Here is a 26,879-nt window from a genome sequence, read left to right as displayed (position 1 = left end):
AGAAGCACTCAAAGTTCAGGTAAAGAGTATCTTTGGATCCTTAAAGATGACACATTTGCTCATTTCCATCTTGCTTTCTCCTCCTCCTCATTACCCCTTCCAACCAAGGCTCATCTTGGATTTCATCTCCACACCAGTGTTACAATGACCACCCAGTGGGTTAAAACAGTTGCTCTGTCTCACTTATATAGTTGTAAAACATATGTCCCTTAATCTCTTCTTACCACTATATTCAAATGTAAATTGATCCACATGTGTCTACTGATGGGAAGAATAATGTTATTTGTAAAGATTTTTTTCAACTTTTACTGATTCAAGCTTTGAAAATGGATTTCTCTCTACTCTTTTTGAAAACTCTAAATTTTTCAGTGTTCTGGTAATATTGTATTAAGATAAAGGTCACTGTATAGTAGGTTCCCTCATCTTTCTTTTATGTATACCCAGGCAAAATGACACTGGAACATACTTTTTAAGACATAAGGACCATAAATAATAAATTACAATAGCATTTACTACAAAAAAAAAAGTTGATTGGAAACATAGACTCTATCAGCTTTGGCTTGGTAGTTAACTATCTCATGCTGTGTTTCCCAAAGGGAGAAATAATTTATTTTGCTCAGTATTTTTATAACTCTCACTCAGAAAGAATTAGCCTTTTTGGATTTTTTTAATACTTTGAAACTTACACTGATTCAGTTTAGGTCAGACACTGAAGGTTATACTATACACAGCTGAAAGAGCCTTTGCATAGCCTGTTGCATTTTAAAGTGATTTTCTATAGGCAACACCCAGTGTCCCTAATTCAGGATTTGGATTTGCCCACGACCTGCCTTTACTCTTGTGGGCACTGACCTTTGTGCTTTTCCCCCTCTAAGCCAAAATAGTTGATTAGGTGGCTTATTTTTATTTTTAAAAGATTCAGTGTTCTGAATCATGTGCTCATGCTACATATTTTCTATGTATGTGGTCATTTTAAGAAAACATGTTTTCATGCTGGGGTAAGCTGCCTAGTTTTTGCCCTAGAATTTAATTTAATACTTAAATCTTGAAGAAAGCAGCAAAGTGGACAGAAAAATAATCACTTGTAGTATTTTGCCATATCATCACACCCTATAAGAAATGTCAATGCCAGTTAAGGTTTAGGATTGACTTGCCTTCAATGGGTATATTCTCAGGAAGACAGGCTTTCGAGCTTTCTCACTAATCTGTGCCCCCAACAGGAATATCCAATATGGTAATATTAAATCTGTGAAAGTGTTTGGGTAGAAAGGATTATTGAATTTAGTTCTGTGTGATCTGTTTGATATTGGTTTGTTTTTAAATGGAGAAAGAATGAAAGGCAACATGTACCAGGAACTAATGATCAAATATATGAAAGAACAGGAAAAAATGGAAGCTGTGAAGAAATCCCAGTTGAGGGACTGAGTTAACACTTTACAGAAACACAGTTCACTGCATCCCACCCACCCTCTGCCATTGCATCAGTTTCTATGAAAGGCATAGAAACTAAGATTTCTGTGCTAAGCAAAGGGGTACAGAATGCATCTTTCCAGAGGCATTAAGGTTTTATTTATTGTAATAACAGAGAAATAAGTAGATTTTGAGAATATGAGTGGGACTTTTTAAAGATTTTTTTCCAAGAGAGAGTTTACAAATTCCCTACGAATGGTTAAAGGGGTCACCAGGGATATTTGTAAGAGTCCATCCAAAGAAAGTCCTAGAAAAATCATAATTTCATACATCAAAGATAAGTGAGGATCATTGCCGGGAAGTTGAGAAGACTAATTTCATTAAGTGTTGACTTTGCAAAATACAGTTTCTGTTTTGCAGAGTATGTTGTGATTTTTAATGTTAAAATTGCCTTTGAGTGAATTCAGGAATGGCTTCTCCTTTCAAGTTTCTATAAAATAACAAAAATTAAGTAATGCTACTCAGTAGTGCCTTTTGCTCATCGGAGGGTCATCCCCAGCATGAAGAACAAAGTGGCTATTCCCCATGGAGAATTCCCATCTTTGTAAGCAACTGCGAAACCTCTACTTAATTTGTATAATCTCTGACCAATTTCAGAGATTAGAAGACAATTTTGTTAAAACTTAAATTTATAAAGTTCTTCTCACCTTTCTCATTATTTTTATATTGTTCTCAGTTGGCATTTTTTTAACTCTGTAGAACTTCACTAAAAGGGAGCAGATCAGATTTTTAAAATAATTTGTTTTTTCAAAAGCTTGGGATAATTGGGAATGAACCTCTTCTTTCAACACCTTTAGCGTGAGGGAGTAGAATTTTAAGAATAAATGGCTTCCAAGTTAACCCCTGAATGGGATAAAATGGTCTGTTTCTAGTCAGAAAAAAATCTCTTGCTTAAAATTTTAAGAGAACTAATGGTCAGCTAGCCCTTTGGTTAGCTGTATGTAGGGATAGTTTTTCATGCTCACCCACCGATATTTATTGCTGTCCTTCATGTTGCAAGATGCTGCTGTTAATGGTGATAACTGTGTGATAAGTATGACTACAGAGATTTGTGACTGGGCTTCTGTGCTCCGTGCACAGGGGGTGATCAGTGTTTGATTTGCAGCCACATCTGAGATTTGCAGAGCTTGTCACTCTTAGTGATTACCTCAGACTTGAGGTCAGCCATCAGCTGTTTATAGACATTGCTGCCCACTCCTTACTCTCCAACAGTGTAAGAAAATGAAACTGAAAAGAAAGACCTGGTAGTCTCCCTCTCAAACTTTCACTCCAATTGTACAAGACTTTGGATACGTTTGAAATTTGCCTGTTTTTAATGGTGGCTTTACTCACCAAAATACATAATCAGTCAGTGGTATGATATTAGCAAGCATATTCTTTTCTATTTTTCACATCTTATTTCATAACTCAAGTCTACGTATTTTATGCTAATTGTGTAGATTATTCTAACATACATAATTTCAATGGAAATTGTTCCATACCTGCAGTGATTTGAGTGTGTGTGTGTGTGTGTGTGTGTGTGTGTGTGTGTGTGTGTGTGTGAAAGAAATTTGAGGGACCAGGAATGTTCTTACTTGAAGAAAATCTTACTTTAAGATTAGGTAAATCCTTTGTTTCTACTCCTCCTTATTCACTCTGACCATATTTTTGCTTAGTTTTGTTTTTCTACAACTTGATTTATACATCAGTGTGTTTAATGAAGGGCAGCACAAGAAAAATTTATTGGTTTATTTTTTTAGTTATACTTTGCCAACGTTTCCAGGAAGAGCTTGAAACAAATAACTAAGAGATGGTTTGAAGTGATCAGTAGGTTGACTTATCCAGGGCATCCTTCTCAAAAATAGCCATTATTAACTGGAGACCGGCTTATTTTAGAATCTGTACTTTGGACTTTTATCATCACTGCTGATTAGCATCAGTAATTTCACTCGAACACACTGTCCTTTGTGGATCCCCTTGCCTCCAGCCTGCTATATCGCATATCACAATAAAGCCTTCTTTGCAAGGATTTAATGACACCATGAAAACAGTGAATAAAGTACTAAAGTAACAAGAAAAATCATTTATCCCTTAAAAAAGTTTTCAGATGATATTATTTTATGCCTGTAGAAAGCTATCTAAAGTGGAAAAAAGTCCTCTGAACCCAACTTTTAATTTTTCCCTCATTGTGTCGTGTGACCATAGACAAAACTCAAATACTTTTATTTGTTCTAACTATAGGATAGATACAATGATGTTATCATATATGTCTCATAAGAAATTAATAGCATTGAGAACTTGAAAATTATAGTATTACATATCAGTTTGTAACTTAATTCTACCTGCTCAAAGTTTTGTTGTGCTTTTTTTTTTAATTAGTTTAATATTGACCTTGACTACCATTGTTACTTCTTGGCATGAGGCTGGATTTCTAGTATATGAGTTTGCATGTATTCTTCTATTTATAAAGGCAAGCATTATGGTTTCTTTTTTGTAATTAAGATCCTTGCTACTTTTAAGAGTTGACCATAGAATTTTAGGTTTAAAAAAAACTTTGAAATTATTTTGTCTAATGTCCTTATTTTATAGATGATAAAGGCCAACTGAAACTTACTGAAAAGACCATAATGACATAGCTCATTATTTGCAAAATAGTATTAATACATTGCTGTCCTGTGTGGTTTTTTTTTTTTACATTTTACTATCTTCAGGTTTAACAAGAAAATGTCACTCATTTGCATCTTCCTTTCCAATAAATCTGTTGGATGCAGATTTATTTCAGCTAATTGTCTATAGAAATGTGATATCAGGACCTATCACCATGACAACCCAGAGTTATAAGTAGACAAGAACAATAAAATATTGGCATATCTAAAATCAGTATCTGACATAGATAGAATACAATTTGCAAAAAAGAATCTAAGTTTGCAAAGGCTCTGTTAAAAAAGGGATCCTTTGTCTAAATATGAAAAATCCTATAATTAAACCAAGTAATATAGGCCAAAATAAAATAAAATCCCATTAGATTAACAATACCTGTTTATTTTCATGGATACTACTTTATACTAGGAAGTAACAAAGGAACAAAATTAGCTGTTCTTGCCATGTATTTGGTGATTTTAGGAACTGAGGATTCATGTTCTTGATGTCACTCTGCAAGCACCTGCCTCTCATAATAGGGCAGGAATGAAATGTGAAAAATGGTTGAGGTATAAAAAATCTCTAGTTCCATGGCATTAGAACAAAGGAATATCCCTAAACTGGCATATGATCAGTATTATCTCAGGAAAGAATGTTTCAGAAATTCAGATTCCTTGATCTCTAATTCTGATTGAAATTATTTAAATTTATGTGTTTCTAAAGTTTCCCAGATTATTCTAATGATCAGCTAGATCTGGGAATCACTGTCATGATGAATGTAGAATTTTCCAGACTCTTTTCTAGGGAACGCCAGCACTCTGTAATATTCTTAGTAAGGATTTCTGATTTCTTTTCATGGTCAAGTAAATCTGAGAAATGATGTATCCTTTAATGGCTCTTAGAAAAGTGAAGAGTACATTAGTATATTGACACTCCTTGAGCATTTTTAAAAGGTTTGTTTGAGAGTCAGTATGTATTATTCAACAACTATGAGCTTGACAGGGAGGTGAAAACTGGATTTTAGAGTAGGCCCTACCACTTACCAGCCAAGTGACCTAGGTGTGCATTAGTTTACCTCTGTAGGTTTTAGTGTACACACCTCTCAAAGAGAGATAATAGTAGAAACTACTTGGCATACAATAAAGGATTCATAAAAGATACCTGACATTTTTACTACTATTACCACTAAGCTGTATACAGGATTTCACAAATTTATGTGACAGAAGAAAACTTTTTCCTCAGAACATCTACTAACATCTTAAAGTTCATAAGAGTTCAATGAAACACAGTTTAAGAAATACTTTACTAATGATTCAACATACCCTAATTTCCTTATTTAACTCTTATGGGCAGTTAAAAATAAAAATCTATATGTCTCAGCTTATGTTTATTTTATGGCTCTTTTTAAAGTTCACAACATTGAAATTAATGTGACTGTTCATGGTAATTAATTTGTGTTGCATAAAACAATTTAAAAATTAGTTCATCATCATGCCAGTTCCATATAACCAAAACTCTAAGAAATTGACAAACTATCATCCATGACCAAGTCCAGCTATCTGCTTTTGTAAATAGAGTCTTATTGAAAAACAGCTATGCTTATTCATCTCTGTATTGTCTATGGTGGATTTTAGGCTGCAGTGAAGAGCTGAGTAGTTGCCCCAGAGACCATAGGATTCACATGGGTCAAAAATATTTACTATCTGGTCTACAGAAAAAGTTTGCCAACCCCTGATCTATGATAAAATTATTCTTCCTTTATTATTCTTTCAAACTGTGTTGTCATCAAATCTTTCTAATCTGCATTCTTGAAGGTTAAACATTCTTTGGATACTGATAGATATATCTGATAGGTCCAACTTCACTTGAGGGTGGTCTCAAGTATCTCTTTTCACATATGTAACTTTTAAAAAGCATTAGATTCACCTATTTTAATTGTTGTTATACATACTTGACAACAATATTAAGCCATATATCTCTTTGCACACTTGTCTTCAATCAGTACAGCTTTGTTCTTTGCATTGATGAATAATAATTTAATAACTTCCCCCTAAGAATTCTCAGATGAGACAGATAAGCAAAGATGATAAAAATTTCCATTAGGTTTGCTCTACCTTGTGCTCTCTTTTGATAGTGTGACAAGTCAAGTAGGTATTTTTAATTTGATGTAATATAATAAATATCTTTCATGTTAAATAATAAATGAAAATATGTATACTGTCTGCTTACTTAGGTATTCAGTTCATTCTTATAACTTTTCAAGTCAACTCACACAATCCATAGTTTGATTCATTAAATATTCTAAATATCACTGATATGTGGAAAAGTGGTAGGTTTCGTGGGGTTGTACCAAAATATGTCAGACATAAATCTGACCCTCAAAATGCTCCTAGTCTATCAAAAGGAATAATACAGGTACCACTAATAGCAGGTGACCTGTTATGACTGAACTAGGAACTCATATGAAGAAAGGGGGAATTCAGTCTGGAGGACTTAAGATAAATCTCCACTTAAGTGGGGATTTCAGCACACTGAAAATATTTCAGACAAAATTGGAACATTGGCAAAAGTAAGTACAAAGCACAGGCAGAGAAAAATTAGTTAACCTAATGAGTTAAAGCCAGGGCATAAGGTATAGAGGAAACAAAACATGAGAGATCAGATTGAGAAGGGGACATGGGTCCAGCTCACAATGTGAATGCCATGCCAGGTCAAGGAGTTTTGGCCAAAGCCCGGGCTGAGCAGGAAGCCACTAAGGGGCTCAGATCTGGAAGAGACACACCAGATCTGTGCCTGAGGCAAACATCAAATAATAGCTGACAATTTTACAAAATATTTTACATCTGTGTTCCCTCAAGAATTATTTAGTTCCAAGATATTTTTATTCTCATTTTCTAAATGAGAAGGGAGGGCTTCTGATTAACTCTGGTGTTCTTCTCATTATACCTGACCAGCTTCCACAAGTTTCACTAAGGATGTTTTGCAAGACATGGTTGACATGGCTTCGTTTTCACGTGTCATGCCCTATATTCTTCTATAGGTGTTCAAATATAACTCTGAAATATTTCATATTAAATCCTGTATCTTCCTGGTGGAAATGTATACATAAGATGAGGAAAAATCTTTCCCCGCATCACGTTTTACAGGGCTCAATTTCTTTCATTTTAAAAACCCCCGTTGCCATGAAGAGGTATGAATCTAAGAAAAAAAAAAGAAGTATGAATCTAAGGCACTGTCCTATCCATTAAAAATTAATAACAGCTGCATTCTGAATGCAGTGAGAATTGCCCAGGAATATTTTTGCAAATTTAGAGGGTTTTTCTAAATCTTTATATGAGTGAAATACAAATTTAAAAACAACAACAACCAACCATGGATTTTGATAGAGTTTTGTAGTCTTAGAAATACCATAGTCATCACAAAAACTTCCAGTGGTTACCAAATTAAGTCATTTTTCTTTATTATGAGAGAATAGCCACAGGTCTCTGGAACTCCATTTATTTTCACTGCATATTCATTTTATTTCCCCTTCCTAAATATGACAGGGGAAAAAAATTAAAAGTAGTCAGCCTAACTTTAATTTTCCCCCAACATTAAAAATAAAATCCTACTAAAATAGCAAACCTTTGACTGCTGAGATTTAGAAAGCTTCATTAGGGAGAAAAAGGACAATCACAGAGGAATCTTCCTTTTGTTAATGAGACTCTAGGACATTCACATCGAAGCTAGAACATACCTAAATCAAGATTCAAAAAAAAAAAATGTGAGCTAAAGTTACCCTGTAAAATATCTGTTTGGGCCAAGAATTTGATTAAAGATTGAAGTTTCATCTCTGTAAAAAAGAATTTAATTAACTATCTAAAAATGTTGTCCAATGTCATCCTCATCTAACCATAATATAAGTGCATACATTGCTACATTTTAGAGATGCAGCCCAAATTGCTTTTCAAACTCTAAAAGATATATTCTTTACAAATTCAATATTTCATATAATTCATAATAGAAATGATCATGCCATAATTTAATAAAAATAATTTATAATCAATATATACCATTGAGAAATATACTTGGCCATTGAAAATGGATGAAGAGAAATAAAAAAAAATAAGCAAATAAACACTGGTCAAGTTCAAACCTAGGATGACGATGAGGATCTTTTAACCAATGCTACATAGTTTATATATTACATAATTTCCTTTCAGTGTCCTAAGAATCCAGTAGCAAAATTAGAGTCCCATTAATATTATGTTGTCATTACCTCCACCTTACAAATGAGAAAACCCAGGTTCAAGTGATTTAAGATAAAACAAGAGTCTTTGATGGCAGGATTTGAGCTCCAAATGTGCTCATTCTACATTGTCATATGGCCAAATTGCATTGAGCAATAGCACTAGCCATCTATTTTTTTATTTTTTATTTTTTGAGAGAGAGAAAGAGTGAACAGGGGAGGGGCAGAGGAAGAGAGAGAATCAGGGCGTGGAGCCTGACTCAGGGCACAATCCCACCACCCTGAGATCTTGACCTGAGCCAAAATCAATAGACATTCAACTGATTGAGCTACCCAAGTGCCCCAGCACTAGCCATTTTTATACACAGTTTCAAAATTGTGACTGCTTCTGCTGAGCCTTACCCCCCCAAAAATACATACCAAAGTCAAAAAGCTTATCAAGACATTACTCGGTCAAGATTTTTTTAATTAAAATATACTTTCATTTTACTGCCCATAAGCCATCTCAACATATTTTTGTGGAATGAAGTAAGCTATGAATTAAGCATCAAATAACGAAATATAAAATTCAAAAGGAAATTGCTGTTTGGACTTCAAATTGGAAATTAACATATTTTAATATTAGCACTTATAAAATACTTCACTACATTAATTTTTAGTTACTGCCTCTTCATAACATATAAAAGTACAATGTTGCCAGCAAATGGAAAAGAAAGAAAAAACTTCAACTTTTAGTAAATTTTTGCCCAGTGAAATCCTGAGACGGTCGTAGAGAGAGACTTCTGAACTAACAATCTAATTGGCACTCCCAATACAAATGGATTTGGTTGTTGCAGAACTTTCACCTCCCACACCCTGAAGAGCCGTGAGTCCAATGACATCAGTGCAAGGCACCTCCTTTCAATGTTTCTCATAGAATAGAACTGATTCTTTCAGGTTGTAGAATTCTAACGGTGATGTATTCTCCCCCACGCACACATGGCCCTGTTTTAATGCTACTGTAGATGACTGGCTTTTAACTGATATCAACCATCTGTTCTTCTCGGTGTCGACAGGAAAGTTTTGAAGCTATACAGTTGCTCATTTTTTTTCCTATTGCATAAATAGGTGATAAGTAGAGCATCCTTAGCATGGAGATATAGAGGCTCTAGACAAAATATTCTGTTCACTGTCAAGGGCCTTTTTTTTTTTGGTACCAAAGCCCAAAGTCAATCCAGCTTATCAGTGAGGACTAAAGGCTGCTGCTTTCCTAAGCTATTCACGCAAGGATAGGTGTGACACTTTATCAAAATCTTTACTTCATTGTGAATCCTCTAGCCCTCATCTATACCTTTGGGTTCTCATTTGAAGACTGTAGAGACCACTAAAGCATCCTTTGTTTCTTAAATACACACGGATATTTCCTTAATAAGTATGTTTTGCCTATTTAAAAAAATACATCTGTGACTGCAACTAAAGAAAGATATTTTTGCTTACATTCTCCTTATCTATAGTTTATTTTTCCATAGCTATTCTTCATATTTCAGAAAAAGCTGCATTTTATTGTCATGAAATTCCTTGAAATATTCAGGAAAAAAATTGGTTCTATATAACATCACTTTATTAGAATACACAGTATATAATTGTAGAGGTGCCTGCTCTTAAAAAATATTTTTAAATAGTTTTTTTAGGAAAAAATATTTTTTAAAGATTTATTTATTTGAGGAGGGGGAAGGGCAGAGGGAGAGAGAAATTTAAGCAGACTCCATGCTGAGCATGGAGCCTGAAGCAGAGCTTAATCCTACAACCCTGAGATCACAACCTGAGCCAAAACCAAGTGTGGGATGCTTAACTGACTGCCACCCAGGCACCCCTAGGAAAAAATATTTTTAAAGAAAAAAAAATCATTAATATGATCTCACTGTTGTGTTGCAACTATAATGGTAAATTTCAAGACTGAGTGAACTTTTTTTGTACTTGATAATTAATAATTTTAGATTGGGTATTTCAACTGCTTTACAATATCCTTGTGTTATACATTAGGGTCAGAATAAATACAAATAAAAATAGAATAACTCCAATAATTCTGTCCTCCATTATAATAATACCATCAGTTATTTTTATAAAATATCATTTGTTTTACAAAATCAAAATTTATTTCTATAGATATCTTAGCTCCTCTTCTAGATTGGCATTTATTAAGGGCAGGCCAGATATATAGTTCATCTTGGTATACTTTATATACCTTATTTTATATATAATACAAATTTAATAGAGTCAATAAATAATTTTTAAATTCACATATCTTATTTCTGAATCTGAGTTTATTATATTTACATGAGCAAAGCTATGTGGACTCTTTACAATCACCTGGCTAAATATGTTTATTTTCAAGAAACATAAAGTGGTTTTTAACACCCAAGAAATAATATTCCAGAATATATTATCAAAATACCAACTTCTCAAACCCAGAACACCTATTATTTAACTTATTACTCAAATGATAACATCATACACATTTGCTGACAAACTGAGGTTGTTATAAAAAAAAAAATCTACACATCCGGTTTTGTTTTTTTTTTAAGATTTTATTTACTTATTTGAGAGAGAGAGATCATGAGCAGGGGAGAGGGATAGAGGGAGAAGCAGACTCCCCACTGAGCATGGAGGCCGTTGTGGGGCTCCATCCCAGGATTCTGGGATCATGACCTGAGCTGAAGGCAGACACTTAATCGACTGAACCACCCAGGTGCCTTATGTATCTGGTTTTCTATTTGCTTTGGTAGTATTAAAATTATTAAAGAAATTCCAACTCTGTTCATAATTTGATAAGACTTACAACCTCAGTGTTTCAAATGTGCTCCAACCGATAGGGCAGATCACTAAAGAGGTCACTACAGTCCCATTTGATGCAGGACACTGAGAAGCATTTTCATCAGTGATGCAATGGTTTTACTTTCAGAGGATTGTGAATTTTGTTTAAAATCCATTGGCTCTATTGATTAGTAGGTGACATCTGCCACATGCAAATTACTAGCTACAGGAGTAGCAGTGGATGTTAAATACTGTTGTACTCTGTAATTTAATGTATATTTTAATGAAGTGAACAGTGAGATTCCTGACAGGCATCAGCAACTTGAAAATAGTCTTCCAAATTTCTCATACAGTTTGAAAGTAATGAGATTTGTTCCATAAAGTGATAAAATTTATGCCATAAATTATCTCTAAAAGAAGAGTGCATCTTAAAGCAGTATCTTTTCCTTGGTAGAGATCAAATTTTAAATAGTTGTTAATGGGAAGTTTTTAGAAAAGCAATCTGAGCTGTATTCTCTTTGAGAATTTTTGCCAAAATTATCAAAAGAATGGAGCACCATATGGTATGTGAAGCCTAATATCACTTGGTCAGAAGGAAAGCCATTGATATAGTAGTTAGTGTGCTAAAACTTGGCACTTAGAATATATCCCATCCACACATGCATCCATTGCTTCTGTTCCGACAATGCTCATGGAAGCCTTTCTAGGAATCAAGCTTTATTCCTCAGAATATTCAGGATGTGTTTTGTTGGACTTTGTAATCTAACTCATCTCTTAGGAAAATGGGCTTGTTTAAAATCAGGATTGTTGTGTATTGTTTTCCTGAAAAATAGTTCATAATATACTATAATCATTTTGTTTAAGAAGCAATCATTAAACTCAACACACATTATAAAATGAGACTAGCTTTTTCTCAGACCTTTATAGGAATTCCTCTGCATGTATTCTTACCCTAAATTTAGTTATCATGGTATTTGCTAGTGCAATAAGTCTGTAATTATCTATTGCGAGAAAGCCTAGTCAATGAAGTGCTTGATGATTGATTTAACTAGTGATCCACACAGTGGATATAGTGAATTTCAAATTGCCTTTACAGAGTGAGTTTATGTTCACTGTCATAATTTTGGAACCCAAATACTTATTTCATGACTCAGTCAGAAACCTTTCCCCACAAAGTGCCCTTTATAATATTTAAATAAAACACAAATGTCTTACTGAATCAGAATCTTACCCTGTGCATGATGATCATAGACGAAACTGCCCAGAGGTATGGTTTAACAAACAAGAAAACATAGATTATGCATAAATGATTATGCATATGTTAACAAATATTTATTGAGTGTCTATTATGGGCTAAGATATCTTCTTGGTTCTGAGAGTACAGCAATGATCAATATACTACAAGAAGCTTATAATCCGTAGGGAAGGCAGATAAAAATAAACAAACATATTATCAAACCAGTAAAATAACCTCATGCACTGATGAAAGCTCTGAATGGGCAATGTAAGGGAGAGAGATATGATGGAAAGATATTCAGGGAAGACCTCCCTGGAGAAAGGGTGTTTGAGTTGATATTTAGATGCTGAGACAACAGAAAAAGAAAATAGGTTTGTTTCTTTTCTCTTTTTTTTCCCTGGGTGATTTATAATAGTCATTCTAACCATCCATAATTAGTCTTTATCTAGAGGCTTCTTGTAACAAATTTTCTTCAGTGTGTTTCTGACATAATTAGTTCTACTGGTACACAAATCCTCCCTCCAACCCCCCAACAAACCAAGCCCTATAAAACTTTACTGCAACCACCTCTGTAATCAGATCCCATTTTGAACAAGAAAAATAACCTAAATATTCCTTTAAATCTAGTCTTATGTTATAGTCCAATTTTATACTTTTTAAATTTTTTTCAGAGGGCGCCTGGGTGGCTCAGTCATTAAGCGTCTGCCTTCAGCTCAGGTCATGATCCCAGGGTCCTGGAATCAAGTCCCACATCGGGCTCCCTGCTCAGCAGGAAGCCTGCTTCTCCCTCTCCCACTCACCCTGCTTGTGTTCCTGCTCTCGCTGCCTCTCTCTGTCAAATAAATAAATAAAATCTGTAAAAAAATTTTTTTAAATAAATAAATATTTTTCAGAAAGCCATCACTAAGTATTCAAATGAACGATAACAATAGTAATATTTCTTACACAGTTTATGTGCTTCACAATAATCTGTGAGATTGGTAATACTGTCCCATTTTACAGATTAAGAAACTAAAGCACAGAAAGGTGATCTCATTTTCCCAAGATTCACACCTAGTGATAAAGCATCTGAGACTAGAACTCAAGTGTTAAGTCTACAGAGAAGTTTCTTCTAACCAGGATATTACAGCCACCCAAACAAAACCAACTAAATGAATTTTTTTTTCTAATTTTCCAAGTTCAGAGTTTCTCAGCTTATAAGAATTCTGTTACCTTAAACTTCACCTAATTGAAATAGTAAACTGAACACTGCTCTGCACCTTGTCACTTTGAGGTTTGAATTTGGGTAACAAATCTGATAGTCTGTGACTATTTCCTTGTGGATGTTCTATAAACAATGTCAGGAACGGCCTCCACATAAATAATGATGCCACAAGATATTGTTATATAGACCAAACATCCAGGCTTTCATCCGATATGGAAAGTAAGTCTCAGTGTATTCAGAGTACAAAATAAATGTGCATTTACCACAAATATTTTAAAAATTCTCTGCAATCTGCAGTCTGAAATAACATGTTCTCATAATCCTATGTCAACTCTTAGTGATGACTACATTTGCTTCCAAATTCTCACAAACAGCATATTTGACAATTTTTCTGGAGTTACTCAGTTATTCTAGTAAGCTAAGTTATTAGATCTCAGGCTACTTTCTGCATTTTAAAAAATCATGGAGCATTCTGTTGTTCCCAGGGTTCTGGTATCTCCCATCCAATTCTCTAAGAATTCTCAAAAATCACAGACAGTGTCATTGGGATTTCAGTCTCAAGGTCTTCAGAAGTTAACCACTGAAAAAATGATACGTATTGCCATACTTCCATTTTAATACAAAGGAGAAAAATTGGGATTCTTAGTCACTTAAACCAGAATTTAAAAAAGAACCCCCTTCTACTCCATTATAAAATAATTTTATATAATTATATGTGTGTGTGTGTGTGTGTGTGTGTGTGTGTGTGTGTGTGTGTGTGTGTGTGTGTATAGTAGGAAACCCCTTTGGAATTTGGGGGCAGCTGGGACAACATTTGAATTTGCCATGCAAATATATTCAGTGATAGCAGGAACTACAGATAAAATGCATGGTTTCTACTTAAACAGAGTGCCACATTAGATATTCAAAACCCCTAAGCAAAAGGTGTACATAGTCCTAACAGACATAAAATACTCAGATTATCTAATACATACATGAATACAATATTTGACCTCTAATCTTAATTTCAATTAAAATTCATGTAAAGGTAGATATAGTGAATGCCACTTTATTTTCCAAAGCTTTCACAGAAATGAAGTGTTCTGTGAGATTTCTTAGGAACAGATTTTTCTTGTATAAAATTTTCGGGTGGTGTCATTTAATCATCTTACTTACCAAATCTCTAGCTGACAAAAGTCATGTACTAGTTGTAATTTCACATGCTCTTCTAAAAAACGCGAGCAGGAATAATTTTTTTCCAAGTACTTGTTCCAGTGTTCTCTGTTCCTCTAAGGATAGTTTTATTGTTTAATCTTCGGTTTTACGGGGACAGTTTCGGATTTAATCTATAGTTTTCACATTGAAGAGCCTGATAAAAAGAAATTTGCAACCAGCTCAGTCTTAAGATGTAAAGATTATTCAAAGAGCCAAACCTTTCACTTTTAGGCTGCAAGGTGGGAAGGATTTTTTTTTTAATTATGTTATGTTAATCACCATACATTACATTATTAGTTTCTGATGTAGTGTTCCATGATTCATTGTTCGCATATAACACCCAGTGCTCCATTCAGTACGCAGCCTCTTTAATACCCATCACCAGGCTAACCCGTACCCCCACCCCCCTCCCCTCTAGAACCCTCAGTTTATTTCTCAGAGTCCACAGTCTCCCATGGTTCATCTCAGTGGGAAGGATTTTTAAACTGAACTTAATGTCAAGGGACATACTGCTCACTCCCAGGGACTTCTTGCTGCTTAGGCAATGTCTTTTCAGAAGTGTAGGAGATTTCACTTATTTGACAGAGAGAGAGGGAACACAAGCAGGGGGAGTGGGAGAGGGAGAAGCAGAAGAGTAGGAGAAAGCAGGGGCAGTAGAGGAAGTCAAGGTGGGCAAAAAATCACTGGCATCGGAACTGATGAACTCGTGAAGGCAAAGTCCTGATAGGTTGGAGAGGAAAGAAGGGCCTTTGGCATGAGGTCAATGGGTTAAATCTGATTGAGTGTTCAGAATGAGGGGTGGGGCACACATGGAGATTGAGAATAAGAAGAAACGGACTGAAACAGGTTTGAAAACAAAACAAAACAACTTAAGGAAAACAAAAGAGGAAATGACACGTTTCTGACGAGATTCTGGGCCAGGAAGGGTGTGGCATATGAATAAAGTCAGGGTCAGAGGAGGACTCAAAGACAATGTCACTCAGCGGCTGGGTGACATTCTTACTTTCCGAGTTTATGTTCCTCATTATTCAAAATCCCTTCAAAGATCAGGTGTACTTTTATCACCAAGGCCTGTAGTCCTAGCTCTTCCTCAGAACACTTCTCAGAATTCCAGTGCACACACATCCAGTCTCCACTGGCTTCCCACAGATGCCCCTGGGTCCTTACTGGACCATTATCTGTTTGTGCTTCTCCCAGATACCCATGAGTGTAGTTGGCTAAAGATGCCAACGCTCCCAAGAACGTGAGCCTCGTGGCAACATAACCTCAACCTACTATAGTTTTCTTACTAATTTACATTTGCAGAAGGTTAAAAAGCTCTATGGCTCCATGATAATCTCTTTATGCACTAAATACCCTAGTGAAATTCTCTTTCTTAGCAGAAGTACATATCTTCCATAAATCAATTATTCAGTTCCTAATGGCTATTCCTCTGGATCTGGTGTGCATGGAGAAGGGTAGAAAGCACTGGAAAATGAACTATTCCAATGGGAGTACCCAGAACAGTGATTCTTGCTCTCACCGGCAGTATGGTATAGCAGGTCTGCTGCCTGGGTTCAAATCCTGCCTCTACCCGAACCTGCAGGAGTGGGGAAGTTATTGACCCTCTCTCAGCCTATGTCCTCATCTGTGAGATGAAGATAATAACAAATCTTCCTTCATAGGGTTATTATGAGAAATAAGTTGATATAGGTAAATTGTTTGCCATGATATCCAGTAGTTAATCATGTCAAAAAAATATTGTTTGAATCAGAATGGTGTCTTTATCAGTCTGTGTTGGGACTGTAATAGTCCAACAAATCTTTCTCAAAGGCCACAGTTACTTTGAGGTAAACATTTTGCATTGGAAAATTTAGGGGCTCTTGGGGATTTTTAACGCCAGAATCAGTCCACTAGAGTTGTACAGATTAGCCCCTCCTTCAGCAAGAAAGGAACCAGCAAGAACAAAGAGTCACAGCTGTGGGAGGGCAGGGTGTGGAAGTGAGATTAGTGGCTCCTACTTTCTCTCATATTAGCAATAAATGCAGGCCAAGTCCTTGCTGAACTTCAGAAAGCCATGCAAAAATACTTCTTTGCAATTAATCAAGGAAAGGGGGACATCTTTGGATCATTTTGCTTGGAGATTTAAGATAACACAATGGGGTTTGAAAAATAAGGAAGAGTAGAGCAGCAAGAATTTTCCTTTCTCACAGTATTTCTCACATTTTCTCCAACAAATAATGAGCTGTGGTATCAAATCTTTTCCTTAATTTACTGAGATTATTCAGTAGAGTAGCTTCAGGAAAATCCCAGCCATTAAAATGATCCAACAGATTCCTTTTACCATTTTTACCACACAGTAAAGAGCTTAACTGTACCCTTCAATAAATTTATTGACCATGTTTAAGAAATAGCAATACTTTCTGACAGATTCTATGTCTAATTCTCTTATTCCCACTAAATTTGAAAGTAAAATAATTGAACGCCAGACTATCATTCTTCAAGCAGAAGGCAAAGGTAACATTAATTTGAAAATAATTAGTTGAAAGATGTTCACCCCCACGGACTACCTGAGTCAAGCAGCACTGATATTATCCAAATGGTCAGATTCAAGAAGAAACAAGAGCTGACATGGACATTAGCCACTGAGACAAAAGCAGAGAGCTTTAATTAACACAGTTTGCAAGAGAGGAAATATAGCCCTGTGGCACAGGACAAGAGGCAGAATTTTCTCAGAACAAATGGCATGATTTGAGAAATATAGACCTGTATAACTTCCAAGACCTCCAACTTTTTATTCCAGAATTCCAAGCCTCTGTTTCATGAGAAAGGAGAGCTAGAACTTGAGAAAGTCACAGAGTGGTCACTGCTTGAGATGATTTGTGGTATTAGGCAGTTTCTAGAAAAGAAACAGAAAATCTCAAACTCACTCGTGGCTGGTAAGTACTGTTGAGACAAAAATTGTTTTCTGCCCTTTTTTTCCCCTCTAAATTAATCACTTTTCAATTCCATTTTTAGAGTCTTTGACTCTTAAATGTGGCTTTTTAAGTCAATCGATTTCAGTTCATTCATAACAGCAAGCAGGCAAGATTAAAGTTATTCACTAAATCTTTCAAGAGGCAGTACCTGGGTGTTTGGATCCCAAATGCAATCTCTTCTAAAATTCATATTGGAAAAAAAGCCATTTAGAGTCTAGGTTAGCTTGGAAAAGAGTTCCTACAAAGGGTAAGGATATCCATTTACCATTTTCTTTTTTCTCAGTAATCTTTGTCTTTCTTGGGGAAAAAAGAAGTGACAAATGGCAAAAACTTATTTCACATGGTCCAGTATCATTCCTGTTTACCAGAGGAAGGCAGAGCAATCAGTACATCCGGAAACCAAACCAGGAGGTGACATACTAGTTGTCCAAACATTTCTTTGGAAAGTAGGAATATAAGTCATAGGAAGAGTCATCCCAGTGTGCTCCAATTGCTCATGGCAACCTGAGTGGCACACGGCGACCCACTGTGGCTTGGATTTCCAGGTTGCTTTCCATTGGGGAAGAATGAATCATACACATGGTAAATGGAGTTAATACAGTAAAGCCAATATAAACACTGATGTTTTATCTTCTGACAGCATATGAATGTGCAAAGCATTAAGTTATAGGAGAAAAGGGGCTAATTTTAGATTTGTTCCTAGCCCTCTCCATGTGAATGGTGTCGCTGTGAGCCCAGCAATGAAGTTCACTGTGTTGTAGCAGACTGCGCAGTTCCTGAGTGTGTCAACCCAGTCTATGAACCAGAACAATGTTGTCCTGTCTGCAAAAATGGTAAGACCATACTGCATTAGCTTTCCAAGAGGGGTTAGTGCAAACTGCAAATATTTCACCACTGCCCACCATTCGATGCAAGAGCCCTCTAAGATCTGCCTGGGGTTCTTCAATATGGGCAGGGCAAATTTATATTTTTATCCCACCTTAACATGAAAATAAACCAGCAATGGGTTTCATAAAGCTTTCCATCTGGGGAATTAAATCTCTTATAAGCTGACTTTGTTGTGATCCCTATTATTTACTGTTGGTTTATAGGGAGAATATTGGAAAGAACACAGAACCACCTTTTTGTAATGACTTAATTTCTCTCTTGTGGAGGCTATGAAGCAGTTCACCCCATTTCATAGTGCATAACCCAGGAGAGAGAGTAGGGTAAGTGCCAGGTATTTTGCTTTGGGCTTAGAGAAAATTTTAGGTTTAAATTATTAAAGAAATACAGAATTCAATCATTAATGCACTTAAGTTGAAGTAAGAAAGACTAGAAGATTTAGGGCTTTTATTCTAGGTTTTTATTACACTGGAATCTTACTCTCATAGTAATTAGACAGAGGAGAACTTAGTTTATAAGATTATGGGTTCTTTTTTGGCCCTAAGGAATAGAGAGGTTGAAATGCCTATAGTACGCTGATCATGCTGGTCACTCAAAATCTAGGTGATGCCACAGAGAAGACAATCCAATGCCATAGACACAGGGCAGCATATCAGCAAAGCTAGTATCATGTTCTTCCTACTAGTCATGTACTACCAAAAAAATAAAGCTACACTAGATAACAATCCACAAATGCCCCCTCTTGTCATTAATACCTGCTTGAAAAAGTGGTTGTAGCTCTTAATTAAGCTGAGGTCAGTCTAATGCTGAATACCTGTGCCTTTCCTTGAGTTAGCAAGTGCTCATCTTCCTCTATCACCCACCTCTTTTTTTTTTTTGTGCTGAACTTGCCATTACGTTAATTCACCTACTAATCTTTTTCTTTATAGAATTATAATTAGGAAAAAGAGGTATCTGTTTAAAGAAAAAACAAAAGCAGTTCTGGTTGTTTTTATAATATTTTTTGTGTTTTAGTGTCTTCCAAAGGACTTAGGAAGAACACATGACATTTTTGCAGACACAGTTTTACTATTTCTGATCACATGAATACACTGAGTTGAATATTCAACTGCTCACTTGCCTTCTCTCTTTATTCTTATTCCTCTCATCCAACTGACCTGTGTCATAGTGACCATCTTTTCTGACTTAGAAGGTGGAAATAAATATCATCCTGAAGTCCTAACCTATCTAATATATGTAAAGATATATAATTTAAGACTTTATACTTTTTAGAGGATTTTGAAGAAACTGGAAAAGATCCAGAGAAGAACAATAAGATGATTTAATGGTTGAGAAATAGGACCTATGAGGACAGACTCAAGGAGTTAGCATAATTTGTCCTGGAGAAGAGAAAGCACAAGGGAGACCTAACTGTCATAAAGTATATGAATGGTTAGTCTAAAGTGGAAGAGGACCTGTTATTTTTCATTTTCTCCAAGGACAGAAGGAGGAAAAAAATCAGCTACCTAATCAATCTTTAAAAATAGGATTGACAAGTCTTTGACTGAAGACTGTTTTTTTTCTAGAAGCAACTATCTGAACAGGTCCTTGAGGAGCCCCTCTTCCCTAGGTGTCCCTGGTTGGCTTTGTTTCACATTTATGGTAAACAAAATTATGCTTATAGTTAAGAACTCTCATCTGGACATACTTAGAATAACCACAGATTGAAAGCATACTAGACCCTATATTTAAAACACAGGGTTTACACATATACTACCATATCCTCCTAGTGACCCCACACCAAAGCCTAATATATCCAGAATTAATGTCTACATCAAATGTCAAATCATCCACTACAACCAATCACCTTTAGTTTGATGTCACCCAAGATTATTCAACTTCTCTCCATGTGCCAGAGTAGAAATTTGTCTTCAAATGAAACCCTCTTTGTATCAAAACATCATATAATAAATGGACTTTAATTGTTCAATTATTTAATTAGTCACTCATTATATTCCTGAAAAACATGTTAAGAGAACAAGATTAGTTAAGTTTTCCAGAATTTTGTTCATGACACACTATAGTTTCTGTTCCTTTTTGCCATTTCCAAGCAAACTTTTTTCTTTTTTTAATAAGGGAAATGAACGTGAATTGGACTTACTAGAAAGACAAACTCTGATTGTAACATTATGACATATTATCTTTTTTTATATGACACTAATTAGTCACTTGTCCCCAAAAATTGAAGTATAATCATTGTCAAAGAAAAGCATATTAAGGATCACTGAAGAATCCTTATGACCACCAATGATACTGGTACTTTTACTGAGAGAACAGTAAAGTAAAACAGTAAAGATGGAGCCCCATCTTGCTTGCTCTCATTGTAAGCTTAGCCCAGAAAACAGAAACGGATGACCCATGTGTGGAAAAGCAGAGATGGGGGGAGGGAAGGGGTAGATGTTTATTATGACAGAATACAACTGGAACAATTTCTTAAATTTTCAACACATGGTAAGCCTATTTCATTCTATACAAGATTAATTTGCCTATTATAGTGTAAACTCTTAAAGTATGCCACTAATTTCTTAGATTAAAAAAAAAAGATAAAAATGTACCCTATGGATTCAAGGTGCAGGCAATAAATCTTAATTTGTAAACAGCCCTATAACATTTTCTACATTTCTTAAATCTTCATAAATGTTGAACATTTTTAGTTTTAATAAATGCTGATTATCTTGGCTGCCAAATACTTTGCTTTTGCATACTAACATCAATTTCTCTGCCTTCCTGAATTATAACTTGCCAAGAGCAAGAGGCTTTAAAGATATAAAACAAAAGTTTAAAATGATAGAATTTACCACACCTGACCTTAAAACTCAATATTCAGCTAATATAAAAATCTTCATTCTCAGATTACTTAAGAACAGACAAAACAAGAAACATTCAGGGAAAATGTGAATGATTGGGCACAGAAAAAATAAGAGAAAGAGGAAAGTACTTTTTTATTTGGCGAGGACTGGGGGGGAATTGACAAAGGAATTTATTGTTTTTAAAAATATGATTAAGCCTTTGCTTCTCCCTCCTCTATATCTCTGCAAGAGCTAGCAATCCAAATGCCTTCCTGAAAAATATGACATTTCCTAACTGCCCATCTTTCCCCAAGATTGTGTTACTTTGACCTATCTTTTAGCCTGAGTCCTTTCTAAGTGAATTAATGAAGATTCTTTATGGTTTTCTGTCTTTATAATATAAAAAAGTAAAGTAGCACAGCATTTGCTTAAAAAAATTCAGTTTGGAGCATCATTTAATATTTCAAATATTTGGTAAATGAAATACATTTTATTGATAAAATATTTGTTCATTAGAGCATCCAAATGACTAGCTGTATTTTTTACATTTGATAATCCAGTATGTCAGTGAGTTCCCTGTTTTCACTGGGATATATAGTCATTATTAATGGTTCTGAAGGAAGTCACTTTGTGAAAAATTGGAATAGACAGGAACCACCCACAAAATCCTCCATACACGCTGAGAAGGTTCCATATCCTTTCTAACTAAACTGAAGGCCCTATTCAAATATTTAATTCCTTTTCCCTTATTCTCTTCTAGTTTAGTACTGATACAAATAAGGCAGGAAATCGACTAGGCAAAAGAGAAAAAGGAAAGGAAGAAGACAATGGAGGGGATGGGCAGTACACAAATGAGAGAGAGACTTTGGAGGTGCCTGGGAGCAAACATATGACACATGTAATTGTTAAGATCTCTAATATACAATGAGCTCCTTGAAATAAATGAGAGAAAATCAACTCCATAAGGAAGGAAATGGGCAAAGAATACAGAAAGGAAACTCACAGAAGAAAACCAAACGTCTAACACATATATGAAAATATGCTCAACCTCATAAGGACCAGGGACATAAAAATTGTAAAAATGAGATACCATACTGTATTGATCATAACTTGGAATTCGTAATACCCCAAATCGGCAAAGGTATTTTAAAAAGGGGTGAGAAAAGGTAGAAACAACTTTTAAGAAGGTACTTTCCATCAAAAGTTTCATGAAACTTGAAGTCAGAAATCCCTCCTCTTGTTCTTTTCCCCACATTCATGTACTGCATTTTTACTACATTTTAAGAGCAAGACGGTGGGAGAAAACCTAATAGTCCTTCAATGGACAAATGAAATATATTGCAGCCTTTAAAAAGACCCTACTGGCATTTTTTTTTATTGCTATATAAAATAAGCAGGGAATGTATAGTAGACTATATATTATTTTATGCATAATATACTAATGTATTTTATATATAATACATACACTTTAAGTGATATATGTTTAAAACATTTTAATTAATATACAATTTTAAGTAGATATTAAAATTTGTATGTATATAGGAAAAGAGCTAAGTAGATACACAATAGAACATTAGTAATGATTCAGTGGTTGCTTTTAGGGAAAAGCGAGAAGGTAAAGGGGGGAAAGACAAAAGCTAATCTCTTTAAAACATTAAACCTTTACAGACTGATCATAATAAAAACAACAGAAAAGTATACAAACAGCTCACAAAATACAAATGTTCAAAAAACATAAAAAGCTATTCAGCTTAATAAATCAGACTTTTAAAAAAATTTTTTAAACCCTCCCTTGTTGTTTTTGTATGAGGCATAAGGAAAGTTCTGGAAGAACACCTGCCAAATTTTTAATAGTGATCCAAGGATCTGAAGAGTAACTAAGAATAAAAGTGCAAAGGTAGAAGCAAAAAACTTTGATGTTTCATTTCATAAGCCTCTTTACTGAATGAATTTTCAAAAAAAGCTTTTATTTTCATAATTTAAAAGGTTGCATCAAACCTTTAAATAAAAGAATTCTAATGTTAATTAAACTCTTACAGAATTTTCTTTTTTCATGAGTATCACACTGATACAAACTAAAGAATTCAAATTAAGAAAATAAGTGGAGGGCAACTTTACTTATAATTAGTAATAGGGAACTAATAAGATACAAAATCCCCAATCTAAAACCCTTGGGTTGTGGATTTTACAAAGAGAACGGAGTTCATGTATTGTATAGTATATTACACGGCCAGTGGGTCTAGGTCAGCATTCTTCAGTCAATTACATGAACATTTCTACAACAAGAAATACAATAATCATACTAAGACTAAGTAAATATAGAGTCTCACACCATCTCAAATCAGGTTTTAATACCAGCTGAGTTTTGGTATCAAATTCATGGGAAAAGAGACTGTGGAATGGTACTGCACATTTGTGTTAGCAAAAAGAATCTAGAAGAGGATTAAAATAACTGAGCATTCTGACCAAGTGGAGTTTACAAAAAGAGTTCAATATTAGGAAATACATTAATATAACTTATTCTATTTCCAAACTGGAGAGAAAAATATTATTTCCATATATAAAGATATTAGACACAAATCAGCAAAAGCTATTAACAAAAATTCTTGATAAAATAAGACCAAGTGCATAATTTTTGCATGATAAAATATATCTACCTCAGTCCAAAAAGACAGAATTGTGTTTAATAGGTAAGCAGTAAAGGCATTCTCAATAAAGTTAGGAAAAAGACAAGGATGCCCACTATTATTTAAAGTTTCAGATAGAAAGTAGATATGAACTAGTTAATATATTAGAAAAGAATCATGTGGTATGATTGTATACTTGAAAAACCCAAGAAAATAGACTGAAAACTACTATAAGGACAATTTAGTAAGATAACAGGGTACAAAACAAATATACAGGTCTCTCTCTCTACACACATACACACATACACACACAAGTAATATATGTATTACTAAAATAAAATTGTGGCACTGGTATATGATGCTGAAATATCAACAAAATGTAATAGAGTTCATAGACAGACCTAGCAATGCATGAAAATTTGGTATATGACAGATAAAGTACTACTTCAAATCAATGGGAAAAAAGTAATTTGTAAAGGAATGGTGTTAGAACAACTGGCTAGTTGTCTGAAAGAAATAATTTTAAACTTCTACCTTATCTGAAACTCAGGAAATTTTTCAATGCAACAAAGATTTACATATAAACTTATTTTCCAAAACAGTACAAGAAGAGAACCTGGATGATTTGATTTATAATCTTGAAGTGGCTGTATTTTAAAAACAAATAAAAATCTCCACATAACAAAACAAAAACAAAACACCACTGTAAAAAAAATTAAAAATCTTAATTATAAATTATTATCTTATATCCTAAAGGGTTAATCTCACTCATACATAAAGATCTCTTAGAAACTGGTAGGAAAAAAGACCAACAATTCTATTTTAAAAATGGGCAAAGAATTTCAAAAGTCATTCCACAAAAAAAATGAAATTAAAAAGTTTCTAAAACATGAAAAATTGTCCAAATTTTAGGGGAAAAAATGCAAATGAAAATTTGATGGCTTTTTTTTTTTACTTACACATTGGCACAAATCCTAAAATTTAATGACCTACTTTATTCTTGATACTGTGGTAAAACAGGCAAACTCTCCTATTGGTGGTGGATGTATAAATTGGCACATCCCCATGGAAGGAAACTTGACAATATGTATCAAAATTACAGTGTATGTAACTTTTACTCAGAAATTCTATTTCTATTTATAGTTATTTGAAATGGCAAATGAGCAAGCAGTGTTGTTCATTTCCTATGTTGTATTTCAAGTTTTATGATAATAAAAAATGATTAGAAAATCTGTAAAAATAACTGTAGATTTAAATTTTCTTTTAACATGTTATTAGTTGACAATTAAAAAAAGAACTTACTTCTTCCTTTAAATACTCATGGAGATATTTGTTTTGGATTGCACTTTAATTAGCTTCCATTTACCTTTCATTTATTTTTTTCATCTCATGTGATACATTTTTAAGCTTTAATTTCACATGGTTCAAAATTGTGAAAATAAATGTATTTAGCATCAACAGACTATAGGCTAGTTTTTAAAGAAAAAACATTAATATTAGTATTTGGAGGGTATATATGCATACAGTTTAAAAATCACAAAAACTTACTAAGAACTATTCAAAAAATCATAAGGAAATATACCAAATTTCTAAATGTGAAAACTCAAATTTGTTAGGTTGCTATTTCTCTAATGATAAATTAAATGGAAATCCTATCAAATTTTTATATGATGTAATTTTTTTTTGTAAGTTGACAAAGCTTGGAAAATTTAGGTACATGAAAAAGAATGTACTTGGCAAGGTCAGGCAATTCAATCTACCAGATCTATTAAACTAATGTATAAAGATATAATAATTTTAAACAGTATAATAATGGAATAAAAATAAACAGATAAATAGATTAGAAAATTAGAAATTAGCCCACAATTTAGTATACAATTAAGGTGCCATCCAAGTATCTGGAGAAAGAATATTATTCTAAAAATATATTATAAAGGTTAATCATTTTTTTAAGTGAAATTACGTTCCTGTCTCACCCATTATATAAAAGTTTCAGTTGGATTAAAGATCTAAATATTAAAAAATGATATCATAAAGGAATTTTTAGAATACTGTAAACATTAACTTATTCTCAGGATAGGAATGGTCTTCCTAAACATAAAAACAAACAAACAAAAATCTGTAACAGGAAAGATTTAAATACAAATTAAGTAACAAAGAAGATATTGTCCAGTTTGGGGAAGGTAAAATGCAACAGGCATTCTCGTGCCTTACTGGTAAGAGTGTAAACTGATACATCCTCACTGAAGGGCAATAGAAGTGTTCAGGACTTTGATCCATCAATGTCACGTTTAGAAAGTGATCAAAAAGAAATAATCAGATAAGCATATAAAGATGTATATAATGAGATATTAAACAGTCATTTATAATAGCATAATATGGAAAACCTGAAACCTAAATATTAAACAATAATGTGGTTGTTTAAAAAACCATAGTATATCTACATAGACTGACTACTAAGGAGTATTACAAAATAATATTATAGAAAAAAATTAAGGACAATCCCCATAGACACAAAGCACATGTTCAAAGTATATTATTAAATTAAACTATGGTCCAGAAGTCAATGCAAATATTACCCTATTTTTGTTAAAAAGAAAATATATCATACATATAGAAAAAGACAGGAAGAGGGGCGCCTGGGTGGCTCAGTTGGTTAAGCGACTGCCTTCGGCTCAGGTCATGATCCTGGAGTCCCAGGATCGAGTCCCGCATCGGGCTCCCTGCTCGGCAGGGAGTCTGCTTCTCCCTCTGACCATCTTCCCTCTCGTGCTCTCTATCTCTCATTCTCTCTCTCTCAAATAAATAAATAAAATATTTAAAAAAAAAAAAGAAAA

At 34.2% G+C, this 26,879-nt stretch overlaps 1 protein-coding gene across 1 annotated transcript in view; it reads left to right on the top strand.

Annotated features, from left to right (window-relative positions):
• VWC2L (von Willebrand factor C domain containing 2 like) overlaps window positions 1–26,879 on the top strand; it is a 150,494-nt gene that overhangs the window by 6,941 nt on the left and 116,674 nt on the right. Inside the window, exon 3 of the mRNA XM_025887057.2 lies at window positions 18,406–18,535. Within this exon, the coding sequence (XP_025742842.1) occupies window positions 18,406–18,535 (130 nt within the window). The remainder of the gene's footprint in view (window positions 1–18,405; window positions 18,536–26,879) is intronic.

The sequence above is a fragment of the Callorhinus ursinus genome, unplaced genomic scaffold, assembly GCF_003265705.2.
Source record: "Callorhinus ursinus isolate GAN/ISIS: 27379988/994484 unplaced genomic scaffold, GSC_fseal_2.0 scaffold2, whole genome shotgun sequence".
NCBI lineage: Eukaryota > Metazoa > Chordata > Mammalia > Carnivora > Otariidae > Callorhinus > Callorhinus ursinus.
The sequence above is the reverse complement of the archived record's forward strand: the minus strand, read 5'-3'. Positions and strand labels throughout refer to the sequence as shown.